Below are 1,009 nucleotides of genomic sequence, written 5' to 3'. Positions count from 1 at the left end.
CCCCATCCACCAACTGACCAGTCGTCTCGGCGATGAGAGTTCACGCCTTCCCGAAACAATACGTCAAGACAAACACCCATATGTACATGCACATATATAGATATATATACACACACGGATACATATACACGCACACGTGTATACAAGTAGATATATGCGCATATCTAGAGGACGGTGTATGACACAGGTAGATACATAAGCATGGAGAGAGTGACGGAGTGTGCCGATGAGGTGTATACAGATAAATTAGACAGATGAAGATAGAAGACCTCTATAGATACATATAGACAGGAGATTGAAAAGACGACTTTGTTCATCAACAGAAGGAAGAAAAAAAGAGTGAGAAAGAAAGAAAGAGATTACTTCTAAACCTCTCGGGGTACGCTTCTCCCAGGTAGGGCGGATTCCCACACACACGTATGTAGACATGCACATATACAAGTACATATGTGCAGATATAGAGTGGGATAGAGATAGATGCATATATGTGTTGATATGCAACCGAATGACCGATGTATAGATTATGTACCATCTCTATCTAGCACTCACACGAGGTGTATCTACACAGCCGAGCTTCTCTATGTTCCTTTTCCTTCTTGTTTTGAAAGAATCGATAAGAAGGATGACGTTCTTCCCAAGCATACCTGAATAGAAGCAATTCTTTCATCTAGACTTTCTTTCTTTCGGATCTCTTTCGTCCCTTTAATAGATTCATCTTGAGAAAACTTTTGTCTTTCTCTTTCCTCCCCCTCCTTCTTCTTCTGGGGCTGATGTAGATTCTGAGTATCGTGGAGACAAAAGATGAGGTCGAAGCGAGAGATGAGAGAAGAAGGAAGCTTCAAATTCTCTCTCAGTGTACGTGTGGAACTGAAAAAGAGCATACAAAAGAAAAGAGGAGACATAAAGATCAAACGTCCATAGACAGATAGATAAATAGATAGATAAACAGGTACATTGAAAATAGATAGATAGATAGATAGATTAAAGAGAGATAGATTAAAGATAGATA

General features: G+C 39.6%; 1 protein-coding gene across 1 annotated transcript in view; it reads right to left on the bottom strand.

Moving 5' to 3' along the window:
* Window positions 1–1,009, bottom strand: part of CSUI_006307 (mcm2 3 5 family protein) — a gene marked incomplete at its 5' end in the record, with an annotated part of 18,050 nt that overhangs the window by 5,144 nt on the left and 11,897 nt on the right. The window contains one exon of the mRNA XM_068066470.1: window positions 645–867. Coding sequence (XP_067921551.1) covers window positions 645–867 — 223 coding nt within the window. The remainder of the gene's footprint in view (window positions 1–644; window positions 868–1,009) is intronic.

Source organism: Cystoisospora suis, assembly GCF_002600585.1.
Source record: "Cystoisospora suis strain Wien I chromosome Unknown contig_3160, whole genome shotgun sequence".
Lineage (NCBI taxonomy): Eukaryota > Apicomplexa > Conoidasida > Eucoccidiorida > Sarcocystidae > Cystoisospora > Cystoisospora suis.
Note: the sequence above shows the minus strand (reverse complement) of the source record. Positions and strands in the feature narration are given on the sequence as shown.